We start from the raw sequence: 17,738 nt of genomic DNA on the forward strand, positions 1-17,738 counted from the left end.
AGCGGGTGATGTCACTCTACATGGGGCAACCCCCCCCCCCCTCAATAATCATGAGCTGAACGATTTTTCTATTGAATATTTCAGATTTACTGCAATATACACCCGTCCTTAGACGGGCAAGAAAGCTAGTATAAAATAAAGATTGATTGGTTGTGGTGTGCTCTACTCTCTGTTGTTGATGCCCGTGGCATAAGTGGCTGCATTGTTTGTGTCGCTAACGATACTGGGCTGTGGCAGGCTGCAGGAAGTGATGCGCCAAAACCAAGAACTGCGTAAAGAGAATGCAATCAGCGAGCACAGGGTGGACACCCTGAAAGATGAGAATGGGAGCCTGTCTCGCAAGGTTTGTTTTAAAGACCAGATTTCATATTTTACAAATTTTGTCCTGCTCATCTCCTGTTAACAGCCGTTATCCAGTGGTGTAAATTCCACATTTCTGCATACGTGATGCTTTGTAAAATTCTTTATCGTTATATTGTTCCTAAATGTGGCAACCTCTACCAATTAAATTGGTATCTAATTTACTCAGCCCAGATGTATTATAGGCTGAGTAAAACTCAACCAGGATCTGAACTCGCAACCTCCCATTTGTGAGCTGCCTGCTATACTTCCAAGCGACCTGGCTGGAGCATATTTTCAAATTTTTACGTAAAATATTTACCCGATTATTTTCTTCATCTAATTGTATGTTAATGGAATCCTTTAAAATAAAACAAATCCATGTGTTTTTGTGTTTTCCACCAATTGTGTTCCCATTGTACTATTGGTGCCATGTCATAAGACAACCAATCCATTTGAATCTGTCAAGGCAGTACAACCCATTCTATCATTGAGATGCTTTCAACTGACCTCTGGTCTATACAGTAGAAGGCAAAACTTTCCTACACACCCCCTCACCAAGAGTAGTGTTCATGGCATAACAGTTCAGCAAATATTTTTCATTTACAGAGATAGAATTAAGCCCAGAACCAACTATAATGTGCTGATGTTTTTGTGCCATCATTGGTGAACACACTGAGACCATCGGCTCGCTCCACTTGAGAACACGGTTTGACCAATGACCTCGGTGGTGCCAGCTCAGCGCTCTGACCTTTTGTGCCACCTGGCCACATCTGCCATGTTCTCTCCACACTCTCTTGTGTCTCCCCTTTCAGTGCAATCGTGTTTGCATTATCTGGTCTGCTGAGCTGATAAAAGTTTAAGCTAGGAATGAGATAAACTAGTTTATGGCTGTTTAAGTAGTTGGCTAAGGCTGATGAAGGTAATCGTACAAAGAATATTAGTACAGCTTCAAAGTGACATTCTGTTCTTGGATTGCAGCTTGCAGATGCTGGAGTGAAGCTGAGTGAAAGTCGGACTAAGTTGCACGAGGTGGTGAGCTGCAGTGAAGGGGCGCTCCTGCAGAAGGCGACAGAGTGTGTGGAACTGAAGACTCAACTGCAAACATTGCTGGACATAAAGGTAGCTCCAAGAATTTCACTTATTACAACATTTCCCCTGGATAATCCCTTGAGATGGAACATGGCATCGATTGATACGTACATGGCAAACACTTAAAGACATGTACACTCACACACATCACACACAGCTTCACCACACTCAACAATCACGCACATCGTACGGTGCAAAAGAAGTTCCACATACATACATCACACATAGCATCATTAGTAGTTATAGTATCATCACACACAGCATCATTGTGTGTATTTGCGTATGTGCTGTGGGCTATGCAGTCTAAGTGGATCGTACGTGGTGTGTGGAATGTAGGCCGAGTTGGAAGAGCGAAGGGACATCCTGGAAGCCAAGGTGGCTGTTCTTGTGGAGCAGCTGGAGGAGACGCGGCAGGAGGTGGCCTGTGGGGAGGTTTTGGGAGATGCTATTCAGGTACAACCACGGTAATTAAATAACTAATGGAATCCTGTAGGATCATCGGACTATTAACACTCCTACCAGGAGGAGTCTTTTCAGGAAGAAGCAATCCAAAAGACCAATACCCCCTTTGCCACTACTGGGCTGTCTGTGCCCCTGATATAAGTTCAAAAATATTGTTAATGCTCAAATGAGCATTGAGGCACTGCCTATCTCCTGCTTACAGTCCAGAGCCAGGGCTGAAAGTTCCCCATTCCTATGACAGGGGGCTGTCTGTATAGGGCACCCACTATCGACTTTCCCACAAAGTGGTACTAATTTTAATGACCATGGAATGAGCGGTGATTGGTTGAGTCAACCCCCCAAACCACTCTATCACTGATCTACCTCAGTTGTTGAAAACAAACACTCTTAAATCCAAAACTCCATTGATAGAAAAACGTTACAGTGAGGCATTCTATTATAGGTCTCCAGTGACATTACTTATGCGACTGCCACGTATTCTAGAACATGAATGCAGTGATGTGACTCACGTACAGGCAAAGCACCTGACTGATTTTTAAAGCCTTGATCAGCCTGCAATACACAGGTTATTGTGTGCCACACAGATTATAGTTTTTTTGCGTTCCACCTTCATTTAATTTACAAGTGGAGTGCACGGTTGCAGATGTATGCTCGAAATTACTGGTGCTTAGAGTGACAAATGACGCTGTTAAGATGTAAACAATATTTTTACTGGTGATATTTTGGGTGACTGTAATACTTCCCCATATTTCTCTGTAGATGGACTCACTAAAGCAAGAAATAGCGACTTTGGTGAACACTCAGAACCATCATAATAGTTTAGTTCAACAACTGCAGTCTGATAAACATACTCTGCAGTCAATTATAGATGAAAACGATAGGCAGCTGGAGCTGCAGCTATTCCAACATCAGAACACGGTGATGGAATTCCAAAGGGAGTTGGACTTAATGAAACAAAATATAAAGGATCTTGAAAGGAAAGCAGATCAGAGAGAAAATGAATTGTTAGCTGAAGTGGAAGAGAACAAAATTAGTGTAGAAAAGCTTCAGAGAAAGTTGGAACAGAAGGAAGAAGATGTAATTTGTTTGGAAAAGGTTAACGAACAAGAGATATGTAGATATTTGTCAAGTATTTCAAAGATGGAGAAGAAAATTCAAAACATTGAAAATGAAAAGTTAGAGCTGTCTGAGCAGATAAAACGCATGCAGGAAGAACGTCATTGTTTCTTGGCGAATGAATCCATTCTGAAGGAGGAGAGGGAGATGCTGAGAGTGAAAATATCTGATGCTGAGAATGAAAAACAGACACTTCTGAATGCAGTGTCTGACTTGGCACAAGAGAGAAACAGGCTCATAGGAAAACTGTCACTTTTGCAAGAGGAAAGTGAATGTCTAGGAAGGAAAGTGGTTGGCCTTGAGCAGGAGAAGGAATGTCTCGTAGTGAGGGTGACTGGTCTTGAGGAGGAGAAGGGACATCTTGTAATGAGAGTGTCTGACCTTGAAGAAGAGAAGGAAGGTCTTGTAGTGAGGGTGGCTCACCTTGATGAGGAGAAAAAAGGTCTTGTAGTGAGGGTGGCAGGCCTTGAAGAGGAGAAGGAAAGTCTTCTAGTGATGGTGAATGGTCTGGATGAGGAGAAAGGACATCTTGTAATGACTGTGAATGGTCTTGAGAACGAGAAGGAAGGTATTGTAATGAGGGTAGCTGCCCTTGAAGAGGAAAAGGAAACTCTTGAACGGGACAAGGAAGGTCTTCTAATGAGGGTGGCAGGCCTTGAAGAGGAGAAGGAAGGTCTTGTCGTGAGGGTGGCTGGTCTTGAGAACGAGAAGGAATGTTACGTAGTGAGGGTGGCAGGCCTTGAAGAGGAGAAGGAAGGTCTTGTCGTGAGGGTGGCTGGTCTTGAGAACGAGAAGGGAGGTCTGGTAGTGAGGGTGGCAGGCCTTGTAGAGGAGAAGGAAAGTCTTATAGTGAGGGTGGCTGGTCTGCATGAGGAGAAAGGACGTCTAGTAATGACTGTGACTGGACTTGAAAAGGAAAAGGAAGGTCTATTAATGAGAGTGGCTGGCCTTGAGCAGGAGAAGAGACATCTCGTAATGAGGGTGGCTGACCTTGAAGAGGAGATGGAAGGTCTTGTAGTGAGGGTGGCTGGTCTAGAACAGGACAAGCAATGTCTTGTAATGAGGGTAGCTGCCCTTGAAGAGGAAAGGGAAAGTCTTGAACGGGACAAGGAAGGTCTTGTAGTGAGCGTGACTGGCCTTGAGGAGGAGAAGGAAGGTCTTGCCGTGAGGGTGGCTGGTCTTGAGAACGAGAAGGAAGGTCTGGTAGTGAGGGTGGCAGACCTTGAGGAGGAGAAGGAAGGTATTGTAATGAGGGTGGCTGGTCTGGATGAGGAGAAAGGACATCTTGTAATGAGGGTAGCAGACCTTGAAGAGGAGAAGGAACGTCTTGTAGTGAGGGTGGCTGGTCTGCATGAGGAGAAAGGACATCTTGTAATGACTGTGACTGGTCTTGAAAAGGAGAAGGAAGGTATATTAATGAGGGTGGCTGGCCTTGAGCAAGAAAAGGAAGGTCTTGTAATGAGGGTAGCTGCCCTTGAAGAGAAAAAGGAAAGTCTTGAACGGGACAAGGAAGGTCTTGTAGTGAGGGTGACTGGTCTTGAGGAGGAAAAGGAAGGTCTTGTAGTGAGGGTGGCAGGACTTGAAGAGGAGAAGGAAGGTCTTGTAGTGAGGGTGGCAGACCTTGAGGAGGAGAAGGAAGGTATTGTAATGAGGGTGGCTGGTCTGGATGAGGAGAAAGGACATCTTGTAATGAGGGTGGCAGGCCTTGAAGAGGAGAAGGAAGGTCTGGTAGTGAGGGTGGCTGGCCTTGAGGAGGAGAAGGAAGGTCTGGTAGTGAGGGTGGCTGACCTTGAGGAGGAGAAGGAAGGTCTGGTAGTGAGGGTGGCTGACCTTGAAGAGGAGAAGGAACGTCTTGTAGTGAGGGTGGCTGGCCTTGAGGAGGAGAAGGAAGGTCTGGTGGTGAGGGTGGCTGACCTTGAGGAGGAGAAGGAAGGTCTGGTAGTGAGGTTTGCTGACCTTGAAGAGGAGAAGGAACGTCTTGTAGTGAGGGTGGCTGGCCTTGAGGAGGAGAAGGAAGGTCTGGTGGTGAGGGTGGCTGACCTTGAAGAGGAGAAGGAATGTATTGTCATGAGGGTGGCTGGTCTCGATGAGGAGAAAGGACATCTTGTAATGACTGTGACTGGTCTTGAGAACGAGAAGGAATGTCTCGTAGTGAGGGTGGCAGGACTTGAAGAAGAGAAGGAAGGTCTTGTAGTGAGGGTGGCTGGTCTGGATGAGGAGAAAGGACATCTTGTAATGACTGTGACTGGTCTTGAAAAGGAGAAGGGACATCTTGCAATGACGGTGGCTGGCCTTGAGGAGGAGAAGGAAGGTCTTGTAGTGAGGGTGGCAGGAATTGAGGAGGAGAAGGAACGTCTTGTCGTGAGAGTGGCTGGCCTTGAGGAGGAGAAGGAATGTATTGTCATGAGGGTGGCTGGTCTGGATGAGGAGAAAGGACATCTTGTAGTGAGGGTGGCTGGTCTTGAGAACGAGAACGAGAGTCTTGTAGCGAGGGTGGCAGGACTTGAGGAAGAGAAGGAAGGTCTTGTAGTGAGGGTGGCTGGTCTGGATGAGGAGAAAGGACATCTTGTAATGACTGTGACTGGTCTTGAAAAGGAGAAGCGACATCTTGCAATGACGGTGGCTGATCTTGAAGAGGAGAAGGAAGGTCTTGTAGTGAGGGTGACTGGTCTTGAGGAGGAGAAGGGGCATCTTGTAATGAGGGTGGCTGGCCTTGAAGAGGAGAAGGAGAATGAAGGTCAGCTTTTAATCTCGGCTGTGTCACAAAGGCAAGAAGAGCTTGAAAAGACACGAAAACAACTTGAAGAAAAAGAAGCGCTGGAGAATAACTTGAACGCACGCATTCAAGACAAGCATGTACAATGCTCGTCATTCGAAGACACAATTACGGATCTTAATGGCGCGATTATGGATTTGCAAAGTCGATGTAGTTCCCTGCTAGGTGATAATCAAAAGATTGCTGACAAGTACGAGATTCAACTCGCGCAGGAGCGTTATTTGCAGAATAAAGTTCACGAACTAAAAAACAGCATATTTGAACTGAAAGAACAGCACGCTTTTCTCGCATTACAGAAGGAACAAGACAAAGAAATGTTCCAAAAGATTATTTCTGCTGCAGCTGCCAGAGAAAAGGTAGCAGCTGACAACATCAAGAAGACATTGGACTCACAGTTCAACGAGTTTGAACTAAAGTCAGCGCTCTTCAAACGCCAGAAATGCGCAGCTGAGCAACGACTGCAGGTTCATCTTGTGGAAGCTGACAGAGTTAAGGAACAACTGGAGAACATGAGCCTGAAATATGAGTCAACACGGCAGAAGATGCTTGAGGATGGAGATGTGGCGCAGGGCGATAAGAGGAAGCTTCAACAAGAGGTAACTTGTATTTATCTCTTGCATTAGAATTGAGCACATTTGGTTATTTGTGTCATTTTTAATAGCAAGGCTACTATGAAGAAAGGTGCTTTGTTTTACAGACATTATTATTTGGCTTGTTGAACCAAGAAAGCTTTAGTGAGTCTCATGACTATTTTTCAGTAAGGGGCAATGATTGCTAGGTCTTCCCCAATTGGGTGTTGTCAGTACATTTCAAAGTGTTGGCAAATTCGGACTGTGATGCTGGCACACAATGGACTTCTCGTTTGCAAATATATCATGGCATCTTTAACATTGACTTTGAAGCAAACGGTGCATATTTTTTCATGGTGAATACACACCGCAGTGTTAAAACTAGGGCGGTCTTCCAGATTTGAACCGCGGATATCTATAACTACCGCTCGGTGATGTCAATTATATTTTATTGATTTATAAGTATTTTGGACTGTTCACAATTAATGTTTCCTGTGTTTGTAGGCTGATGATTTAAAGCAAAAACTAAAAGAATGTGAAGGCAATCACAAGGTGCGTATTCTCAGTGCAATGTCATTCATAAAACATGTACAGATGTGCATTGATGTCATCATGCAGTTTCAGGAATAACAAGTGTTGGTCTTGTACAGCATATTGCAGTTATCTCACTTAAGATGTCAATGCGTTGAACGTATTTTGAAAATGCATTTAAAATAGAAAACAACCTTTCTACTCATGTGGGATTTTAAAAAATAAGATTAACGGCACACAGACTCAGCAATCCTTGAAAATATGTCATCAACCACTTTGGGTCATGACTTGACTTGTGTTTTCTTGTCAATCAACCTTCACCATCAGCAGTGTGGTGTGTGGAGCGGGATGTAGTGATTTCCTGTCGGCCCTTGGCTGCATTGCCATTGTTGCTGCATTGCCATTGTTGCTGCATTGCCATTGTTGCTGCATTGCCATTGTTGCTGCATTGCCATTTTTGCTGCATTGCCATTGTTGCTGCATTGGCATTGTTGCTGCATTGCCATTGCTGCCCCGCCCATGTTGCTCGTGCTGCTGAGACACTTGGGCTACGCCCATCTCCAAACCTTTACAAACAGTTTGCCTTTAGAGGCTAACCCCTTTTTCCTGATGACGACCGCTTTTGTTGCGATCGAAACGTCATGATATTTGTATTCACTTAATTTTTTTTTCTATCTACTTGACTTTACCGAAAGAACCATTGAATATGCCGTGCATGTGTTCTTGCAATGTGTTTTGGACCTAATCTCTGTAGCGTGTGTGATTTTAGGTCAAAGAGCAGAGATGGTCAGTTAGCCTGGAGCAAAGCCAAAAGCTGTGTCGGAGCTTGCAGTGCGAACTGGCTGAGAGCCAGAGGGATTCGGCCAACAAGGATTGGCTTATCCAGAACATAAAATCACAGGTGAGCAGGTCCTATAACATTCTATTCAGCTAAGCACATTCCAATCTGCTTCAAGTCATTACTGAATGCCGTCCAATCTTGAAGCCTCAGCTTTTAATTACCATTGTATTTTTGGCAGATGGTGTCTGCCGGAGTCGGCAAGAAGTTGCGTCTCCCGTCCACGGATATGGATTGCAGGGTGTCCGCTGACTCCCACGGCACTGATAAAGTTGTGTGCAGGGCAAGCCGTGACCGCCTCACGTCGGTTAAGGCCAGTGGGGGTGATGGTGCGACTTTCACTTCAGTAGCAGGTGGTAAGGGGCAGGCTGAATTGGAGAATGCCCAAGTGTCTGCGAGAGGCTGCGGCACTAGCAAGCGCAATGGGAGCACTGCCGCCCGGCGGAAGGAGAGCGATGAGCTGAGTACAGACTCCCTAGACGAGTCGGGCACGGTGGAGCACCACTGTTCCAAACAGATCATTCACATCTACATGAACAAGGTGCGCACAATGATGAGGCGGCTTTCATTAATTCCTTCGTTCACAGTGTCCTTCAAATAAGTTTGTCCTTTTGCAATAGATCTGCGTGCTTTTCGTCAAGAGTTTCGTTTTAATTTCTGAGACTTTTTTCGTCTCATATTTTTGGATTGTTTTTCTATTCACTGTCAAAAAATGTAGTTTTCTTGGGCAGGACACAGTTATACCCTCCCTTCTCTTTGCTTGATAAACGTGGACCCCTTTATAAGAGATTCTACACTGGTTTTAAACATTCAGCCTGGTTTCCCTACAACCCATCCTGGGATTAACCAGGCTGGATTGCATGACGAGCTCACAGATCCTTGAAAGTTCTGGACACAGTCCCATCATTGAGCTCCGGCAGGTAGGCAAAGCTGCGTTGGCTGGCTCATGTAGAGGCATGCCCAGTCACCACATGCCCAAGCAGCACGGGCTAGATAAGAGATGGGCTGTGGTACAGAATAATGCGAAGCTGAGTGGAATTTTTAACACGGTGTGGAATTGCCAATGACTGGTACCAGCGTGGTCAGCCTCTGTAGAAAAGGCGCATGAAGGATGCTAGAGGGCAGTTGGAGGCAGTCGCCCTCCAATAAAACAAGAGGCAAACGGCTAAAACGCAGCAAGTTTGCACAGTAGGGATCACAGGTTGAGCATCTGTCAGTTATCTCAGCAGTCAACCCAAACCACCTGGGTCTATGCTGTCATCTGTCAGTGAGCCTTTGACACTTCACATGACCTCAAAGTGCACCTATCCTGGCATAAGCTTCCTGGTGACATAACTGCCACTCAGTGGCGAATTGCAGCTGTTGTGGCTGTGGGAAGCAATGTCAGTATGTGTGTGTAACTGGAATTCTGTTTTAGGAATCGAGCAGAGACCCTCAGGAGTGCGACACTACCCAGGTCTGGGGTGCCGGGTCTACACGTGATTCTCTGCTGGCCGAGCGAACGGCGTGTACAGTGCCCAGCGGGGTGCAGGGGCACAAGAGTAGTGCTGGTTTGGCTTGCATTCATTCACCGTGGCTGGATTTATTCTGCTCGCACTTAGTCATTTTTTCAGCATTACCCCATTCACATTTTATAAATACTGCAGTATTGATTAAGGTGATGATCCAGTTCAAACTGCAAACCTCCGTAACAAGCGGCGATCATCTTACCGCTGGGCTGTGTCACTTTTCTAAACTGGGAGAACTAAGACCGAATGTAATAAAACTAATACTCAGCATGTGCGTGGCAGGCAAGGACACGTCGTTTGAGCTGGGCTCCATTGCGGATGAGGAGGAGGATGATATAAGTGGACGCATTGCGGAGCTGCAGTCGAGGAACATGCGCTGTGCCCCGCACATGAAGTCTTCCTACCCAGTGGAGACACAGGTGAGTGGCACCGCACACTCCGCACTCAAGCCACTGTGACTGATAAACAATTGTGCTTATTTCAAGGATATCCCTTTCTACAACCCACAATGACCAGCGTGGTGAAGTATGGAAAACATCACCCATGACTGACACACCATATGGGAGACCATCCAGCAGTGAATTGATACAGAATTGTATATTAGTTTTAAAATGTATTAGTAAATGAATATAATGTCTTATTTTTCCTTTAATATTTGCCCTTATGTCAAAGTAAAGTTTGGCAAGATAGCATTCACAATATACACTCCAGAACTTCCTATACGTTCTTAATGGGCTGTGGACTTTGGGAAAACCGTATCGGGCACAGAACATTAGTCTAGGATTGCGCCATACTTGCATACAAACATATGATCAGCTGCTTATTATATAGTTAGTAGTTGAGCATGGTAGACATTTGGCCTTGAGCTTTTAAAAATCACAATTTAGCTTTGAATGATGAATATTGTCAAAAACATTAACCAATGTTGATACTCTTTATGCAATATATGTGTAACTAGCGGTAAGTACCCGGCGTTGCTCGGGCAAAAAAGGAAGATAGACACATGGACTTACACACAGACATTGACCCACACACATAGAAACACATCAACTTAGACGCACACACACACATATATGGTTAAATCCAGGAAAGGATCGTTAGCAGGCCAGCCTAAATGTTTCTAACTGGCGAAGATGTTCCATTAGGGGGGTGCATGTTTCGCAAGCGTAGAGAAGGGAGGGAATTACCGTGGCCGAGAAGACCTGGAGCTTCATGCGGAGCGAAAGACCAGGTAGCTTCCACACAGCGTAACGCAGCCGATGAAAAGATAATGGCGCTCGACTGATTTGGAGTGAGACTTCTGCTGTTAAACCGGAGCCGGTCATGAGCACACTGGCCAGGTATGGGAATCTCGGCAATCTCTCCACAACTACCGCATCACCAATTGTGAGTTGTGGGGGTGGATTGTTCGATGGTACAAAATACCCAGGCAGGTGCTTAGTTTTGGTGGGGCTGATGGTAAGGCCCCACCTCTTAGTGGCAAGCTCCAGGTTCAGCCGCAGTGAGCAGCAATCACCAGAGCATCGGCATACATAACATGGTTGAGCAATAGGGAGGCATCCCTTGACCGCACCCGGGCATCGATCAGCCTTCCATTGTATCTGTACCATATGGTAATTCCTCGGGAACAGCCATTGAAGGCTTCACGAACTACGTGGTCAAAAGATATGTTAAATAATGTGGAGCCAGAGGACATCCCTGTCACACCCTAAGGTGTAGAGGGAATGGCTCCGACTGACGGCCATGTAGTTTGACGCGGGGCCGCTCACCATCATGAAGGTTCTTAAGGATCATGAGCAAAGTTTGAGGGACTCCGAAAGCATGAAGAACAACCCTGAGTCCAGGCCTACTGATGGTATCGTAGGCCTTGAGCAGGTCAATAAAGCACATACATTCACTCACACGCACACATGGACCTACAGACACGCAAAGAAATGGACTTACACTGACTGACATGGAGGCATGCACACAAAGCGACTAACACAGACAGCCATGGACTGACACACACAGACATATCGACTCACACACACAAACACATGGACTTACACACACATACATAGACTGACGCACACATTGCCCTACACACACATAGACATATGTACTGTGACACACAGACATCTACTTTAGATACACACACATGGATTAACACACACACATCGACTGACACATAGACACACAAACGCACATTGACTTACACACTCAGATGGAGCCATGTACACACATCGACTCACACACACGCATTGACTTACACACATCGAGTGAAACACACACGTATGGACTAACACACACATGTGGACTAACACACACACAGCGACAGATACGCACACAAATGGACTGACACACACACACAAACACTTGTACGTACACACACACGGGGCGTTGTCCGTTTGAAAAAGACAGACACACACATGGACTTACACACAGACATGGACCCACACACATAGAAACCCATCGACTTACACGCACACAAACACATATGGACTCACACACACAGACATCGAGTTTAGGCGCACGCATGTAGTTTCTGCACACGAACATTATAATAGTAATAGAGTATTAGGCAACTTATTAGTTTCATAATAGTAAAGAATGAAGCAGAGTTGTTATGTGCACACAAACATTATCATTGTAATATTTGTAATAGTATTTGTTTAATAATTGTAAACAATAAACCTGAGTTCTTAGCGAAAGATTGAATAAAATTGTACTTTACATTGGCGTGGTGACGCCTCGTCTCGTGCAGAGCCCGCGGCCTCGCCTAGATTGGCAAGCCGGAGGAGGTGAGACATTGCCAGGCTGCGAGCTGGGCCGCTACCCCCCCCCCACCATCCCCCTGCCCTCGCCATAATAAAACTATGTAACCGCTTTAATAATATTAAATTAATATCTAAGGACTTTATATCAGTAACTGCACGCATTGGGGTGGGGGGGGGGAAGAGAACATCACACTGTGAAGAGAAATCGGCAGCGTGATGTGTATATCTATTCCATGTTAAACGCGTAAAATAAAATGTCCCCCGTGAGCTGAAGCGAACGCGCATGACTTGGCAGGGTCCGCCCCCCCCCCCATGCAATTGTCGTCACTTGGTACGGTCGACGGCGTGCAATAAGTAAATAATTAATAATAGAAACGGCACAAATGCGTTCATTAAACTACTTGAAAGTTTACGGATGGGAAAACGGAATAGCCTATTCCCACCGCGGGGCTTAGGGCGTGCCGCCTGTCAATTTTTTTTCTACGTGAAGCTCACCGTCCAAGAGCCAAATCCCCCGCAAGCGCGAGCGCGTGGAGACTTTTATATATACGATGAGGACTTGACACACTTCTCTTGAGATGGCACTTTATTGAACACACGTTCACTTGACATCAGGCGGAGATCCCACTGTAAAAGCCCCGAGTCTCCAGCGCATCTCTTTTATATATCAACACGAAGCCACGCCGCCCTACTCGATCATTCTCGCTGACTCGGGACGCTCCCTCTACCAGCAGACTCTACCGTTCTCTTCCGTCACCTGACCACGCTCCCTTCTCGAACATTCCTGTAGCCACCAGTCCATTCGTACTGCAAGCTGACTCCCCTGTCATTACCTCCTGTGGCCACTAGTCCATTCGCACTGCAGGCTGATTCCCCTGTCATTACCTCCTGTGGCCACTAGTCCATTCGCACTGCAAGCTGACTCTCCTGTCATTACCTCCTGTGGCCACTAGTCCCCTCACACCACATGCAGGCTCTATTGTCATTACATATGCATAATAAATTAGACACGTATATTGGGATGTTTAACATTATGGGCTTAAACTTCACATACGCAACAAATAAGTTTGATTTCTTGTAGGAAGCCAGCGCGACTGCAATTAACGTCGTTATAACTATGCTTTTGTTCATCCAAGAAACTGACACCATGTTTCCGTTTGTTTGTATCTGTCCTTCACCATGTGGGTAGGTGGGGGCTGTTGTGGTGACGAGGCTGCATGTTTGTGTGTTTGTAGACATGTGTACAGACGACAGATGAGCAAATGAAACAGGGCGACCCCGTGGAGACGCTGCGCAGAGCTTCCATGTTGAGCTGCACTGGGCAAGAAAGACATTCACAGGTTCACATTTTGCTCCGACACTGCGCATGAGGGCGTGATGTGGCAAACAACAATGCCCGGACGCTTTTGTCTCCCCAGTACTGATGTTTAAATGCAGCATCAGGTACTCATTTATGGCTGAATTGGCCTAGGAGAGGCCCAGGACCGGTTAATATATTCGTCACTGATGTTGGCTGTGAGCAGGAATAATCACTGTGCTACCGCATGACAGTAATTTATTTTGGGTTAGATCCTTGTAGGGGTTTATACCAATATTTTAACATAACCCTTCACCCATTTGGTTAGTCAACAAGCCGATTTTGCTGAATAACTAAATAAATTAGCATATTTTTCCACATGACAGCTCGATATTATTGACTGCAATCATGAGTTACAGTTCAAAATGTACATTACAGATACAGTCTAACCCAAAAGAAACTATGAATTGGATGAGATATTTTAAGTATTTTTCAATTGTTAATGTCAAATATGGAAGTTAATCTTATGGCGTTAATTAGTGGAAATGGAATGTGGTGATTGTTCGTTTATACAAAGTTAATCAAAGCGTAGTAATGGTGTCCTTATTTAATTACTCAGTCAGACATCCCCCATAACCAGAATTGCTCTGCCCCAAATTAGTCTGGCTTTGAGAGGTTTCACTGAATTCTGATAGGGCCACAGAGGCAAATGACCATTGTTGACTGCCCACAAAAAGTGGTACCTATTTTATTGATCCCAAGGTGATGTTTTGCTGAGTTGACCCGTGACCAGGATTTGAACCTTCAACGTTGAGTTAAATGCTCTAGCCACAGTGGCACTGGTTAAGGCTGTGCATGTGTGATTCTATATGAGGGAACAGTAAAAATAAAAAAACGGACAATGAAAAATAAAAACTAATTTTCACAGTGAGAACCTTAACTGGTACATATTGTTGGGTGACCCCACGGAACATGTGTGCATGCCTTGTGACGGCAGAGCTTGGCTCCACGACGGTTCACCTTGGTGCCCAGGGGTCACGTGAGTCCCCCCGGCTTGTGGTCGCTCAAGTCCACAGTGGACAGAAGGCCGGCCACCAACACGGCCACTTTACGCTCGGACACGGTGGCCAGGGAGAAGAGAGGCCCTCCTTCACAGGCCGCTACCTTCTCCAAGAAACGCCCTGCATCTTCAGGGCAGTGTTCACTGCAGGTCGGTGATATCCACGATATTCTATAAAACAGCAATGTCCGTTCATCCGCGCAGGTGTTAGATCGTGTTGAGACTTTCACAAAGCTTGTGCAGTGACATGGACCACCGGTATCGCGTTCACCACTTGTTGCATAGGTTCACTGGTTGTCACTGCTGGTGTATTAACCATAAAACAACATGCGCCCTCCATTTCACAGTTTACATTAATGATCTCGTGATGTAATTCATAAGAGTAGGCATTTTTTTTATGGTGTCCTGGTCCAAATATGAAAAATTACGTGCAAATTAATCAGTTTGAATATGGCCCGACTGCATAAACTTCAGGGACCTCCTTAAAAAGTTATGAAAGTAAACGCTTTTTTAGGTAAACGTGTGTAATAAATAAATAATAGACTGGAGAAATTGAACTAAGAATCAGTATGTCTATTATTATCTGACCAGATATTTTATTGTCATTGCAAAGAATCAAGGGCAAGTGTATGTATTCTGAACTTCTTTCGCACCGTACGCAGCCAGCCATGCTAATTGAAGGCGTGGTATGTGAACCAACCACATCACAATGTATCAGGCATGTCATTGGAGTGGACCCAAGAGTTGAACAAATAGGGATGCATTGAGTAAGACGAATGTCTACAAGTTCAGTCTAATACAATAAACTGTTCAGCAATATCACAAAACGCTTTCTTTCCTTGAGCAGCAAAATGTAAAAGTAGACTGCACTGAGTGAACATGCGACGATATCTTCATGTAGTTTGTAAGCAAACATTCGCATTTTGACCATATAGAAATAATGCCGTGCTTCACTACTCATTTGCTTTGTGTTGAATGTTTATTTGTACAGAACAAACGATTTCAAGGGGCAAGTATATCCAAAACTTATTGTGCAGAATCAGAAAACCAAGGCAGTGGAGGCTTTGAGTCATTTGAAAACATCATCCCAGAGGAGTCAGACTCTACAAATATCGAGGTACCTCATCCCCCCACCCATCGCTCCACATGTTCATGGTGCCGACTACTTATCAACCCAGGAAAGTCTCAAAATCTCAACCCTTTTTCAGAATTGGAATATTTATACTAGAGAAATCCGATGAGCTATAAAGCTCTTTCCCACAAATGTCCTGCCAAGTGTTCACAGAAAAGGTCAATGATGTTGCTCTCTGTATTCTTAATCAAGTAATTTGCAGGATATTCTTAGCATTGGGTTGTTTGGCAAACACCAGTTATGTTCAATGGTTTTTTAAATATGGGAGGAAACCGTAGAAGCTGGATGACAACCATGCAGAACAGGGGGAGAACATACATACTCAGGAATTGTGTACCGATGTCCTTTTTGCTGTGAAGCACACATCATCCTGCTGCCATTGTATCTAATGGAACAGAAGTATCAGTGGAAAACAAATCCACAGCTAGCAGATCACAACTCAATCGCTTTGACTGAGCGTCACTTCCACCAGGCTTATGTGATTTGAGAAAACTCACTACTATTAGCCACTTCAAGAAATGTATGCTCAGGAATGGGTCTGTGTATCATATATAATTGTGTGGTGTCATTAGAGCTACAACATGCTTGTCATAACGTACTCTAAAGTGGCACTTATAATTCGTTATCTTTGAGCAACTTAATACAAGACTGACTATATTTGAAAATGTAATGCATTTTTATAAAAGTGGTATTCTTATGGATTGAACTTCCCATGCTCGTTTGAGCCATTTGTGGGTGAGAAACCACTTTAAATTGACTACCATATAGAATTGTACAAAGAGTCGTGCATGAACATAGCTTGCCAGATGTTTTGGGTCGTTGTTCTTGCTGATCTGCCAGACATTGACCAAAGTCTTCCAAGGCCCTTCTGTTTGCAGTGGATCCAGGCCACACCCAAGAGTTTGGCGACTAGCTTGACTCACACTAGAACATGTATTCACTGATTCATTTATACACAAGCATGTATCATGAAGGCAACATGTCATCCTCTGAATTCTCCCTTGCAGGCTTTGAGGCGGCAGAGTGTGGCTTTCCAGGTGCCAATCACTCCAAAGGTGAATCGTCAACTAAAACCCCTGCGCCGAATCGTATTGGGAGCATCCAACAAAGCTGTAAAAACCCAGAAAAAGCACTAATTTGTAAATGTGAAGACAACAGGATAGATTGACATTATGATAATCACTTTGCATCACCTTGGCTATGTCCCACATTTGTTCATGGATACCTTGCCAAATTATCATGGAAAAATCTGAAAAAATGTTACATTCGTCAACACTTAAATGGAGCCCCATGTTCATGTGTTAAAATTCTGTGAGTTTGTTTTGAACTCATGGGGAGTGTACAGCAATTGGCAGGCTGGAGAAATTGTATTTTTTTATCGTGTTTGGAGCTTTACAAACCAAGCATGGTGTATTAGACCAAAGGGTTTTGAATATGCAGACATTTAATTTGATACTGATCCTGACATTGCATTGGAATTTATATTTCAGATTGTGTAATGCAAGCTGCGTGGATGTGACTTGTTAACTGTACAAATAAAACGTTGATTTTATTTTATGTGCTGTGTTCTCTGGGAACTGCGTAAGGATCGAAGCGTTTGTAAGAAAGCGAATGGTTGCATTATTTAGAAGGTTCGGTCCTGGGGTGGGTCTCTGTGGTCTCTCTGTGCCTGATAAATTAATTAACCAACATGGACGCCTGCTAAATGCATCCGTAGCAGCAGCAGCTGATTACTGTGATACTGCTGCTGTACCTGTATATCAGCAGAATGTGGTGTTTTTGAGGATGCTTCTGCTTGTTCCATCATCATCAGGTTCAAGCAATGATGAGTTTTGTATCAGCATATGATTGAGATTCACCAACAGCAGCAGCACATGATGATTATGCTGAGAATACCAAATCATCAACAGCAGTAAGTGATGTTGATAATTCTGCATCATTACTCGCTGATGATGCTTCTGCTGTTCCACCATCGGCAACATCATGATCACCAGCAGCACAATTAGTAGTAGCAAGTGGTGATAATTGCTCATGCTGCTGATGGTGATTTTGCATCATCAGAGCCCCATTAAATTAGCTTCAAAAGACCGTGAGACATCGAGGTGAGACTAACCCACTCCTCTATCCACTCATCTACTCACCCACTCCACCTACCCACACGCCTACTCACCCGCTCGTTCACCCACAACACCGCCTTACCCTGTCTGTGTGTCTGTCTCTATGCCCGCAAAAATGAACTGTCATGTTTTGTATTATTTGTTG

At 44.8% G+C, this 17,738-nt stretch overlaps 1 protein-coding gene across 1 annotated transcript in view; it reads left to right on the forward strand.

The window, feature by feature from the left end:
- Window positions 1-17,028, forward strand: part of LOC144722820 (uncharacterized) — a 34,855-nt gene extending 17,827 nt beyond the window's left edge. Inside the window, exons 10-22 of the mRNA XM_078601263.1 lie at window positions 238-343; window positions 1,321-1,461; window positions 1,768-1,884; window positions 2,653-6,381; window positions 6,859-6,906; window positions 7,655-7,786; window positions 7,905-8,264; window positions 9,141-9,273; window positions 9,514-9,650; window positions 13,223-13,327; window positions 14,282-14,494; window positions 15,336-15,461; window positions 16,484-17,028. Of these exons, the coding sequence (XP_078457389.1) occupies window positions 238-343; window positions 1,321-1,461; window positions 1,768-1,884; window positions 2,653-6,381; window positions 6,859-6,906; window positions 7,655-7,786; window positions 7,905-8,264; window positions 9,141-9,273; window positions 9,514-9,650; window positions 13,223-13,327; window positions 14,282-14,494; window positions 15,336-15,461; window positions 16,484-16,612 (5,476 nt within the window). The 3' untranslated portion in view covers window positions 16,613-17,028. The remainder of the gene's footprint in view (window positions 1-237; window positions 344-1,320; window positions 1,462-1,767; window positions 1,885-2,652; window positions 6,382-6,858; window positions 6,907-7,654; window positions 7,787-7,904; window positions 8,265-9,140; window positions 9,274-9,513; window positions 9,651-13,222; window positions 13,328-14,281; window positions 14,495-15,335; window positions 15,462-16,483) is intronic.
- The last annotated feature ends 710 nt before the right edge of the window (window positions 17,029-17,738 follow it).

Source organism: Lampetra planeri, chromosome 15 (genome assembly GCF_965212315.1).
Source record: "Lampetra planeri chromosome 15, kcLamPlan1.2.h2, whole genome shotgun sequence".
Lineage (NCBI taxonomy): Eukaryota > Metazoa > Chordata > Hyperoartia > Petromyzontiformes > Petromyzontidae > Lampetra > Lampetra planeri.